This window comes from Penaeus monodon, chromosome 20 (genome assembly GCF_015228065.2).
Source record: "Penaeus monodon isolate SGIC_2016 chromosome 20, NSTDA_Pmon_1, whole genome shotgun sequence".
In the NCBI taxonomy this organism is placed as follows: domain Eukaryota; kingdom Metazoa; phylum Arthropoda; class Malacostraca; order Decapoda; family Penaeidae; genus Penaeus; species Penaeus monodon.
This window is the reverse complement of record NC_051405.1, coordinates 40,079,780-40,080,115: the sequence shown is the minus strand read 5'-3', so window position 1 is coordinate 40,080,115 and position 336 is coordinate 40,079,780. Positions and strand designations below refer to the sequence as shown.

Sequence of the window (336 nt, the reverse complement as noted above, 5' to 3'; positions counted from 1 at the left end):
TTCTTTTCCCTCTGATTATATAAATATGTGAGTGTACTTGTGAGTATGCATTTTTTTTTCAAAATGTAACCTCATATCAGATAACCACTCTCAATGACTCGTCGTGTACTGTTGTATCTCCTGACCCTAGTTAGACCTTGTCCCTACCTGCAGGTCTCACCCTAACCGTGGGCTGCATGGTGGGCATCCCTGTCATGTTCATTGCTGACAAGGTCGTCGAAATGATGGGTCGACCTACAATCTTCGTCCTGTCTTTCGTGTGCTACGCGGTCAGGCACTTTGGATATGCTTATTTAACGTGAGTGATCTTTCATGAAAAGTAATGACAGCCATGCA

General features: G+C 43.8%; 1 protein-coding gene across 1 annotated transcript in view; it reads left to right on the top strand.

The window, feature by feature from the left end:
* The window catches only part of LOC119585995 (major facilitator superfamily domain-containing protein 6-like), a 10,586-nt gene that overhangs the window by 6,619 nt on the left and 3,631 nt on the right, over positions 1-336 (top strand). The window contains exon 11 of the mRNA XM_037934707.1: positions 154-298. Within this exon, the coding sequence (XP_037790635.1) occupies positions 154-298 (145 nt within the window). The remainder of the gene's footprint in view (positions 1-153; positions 299-336) is intronic.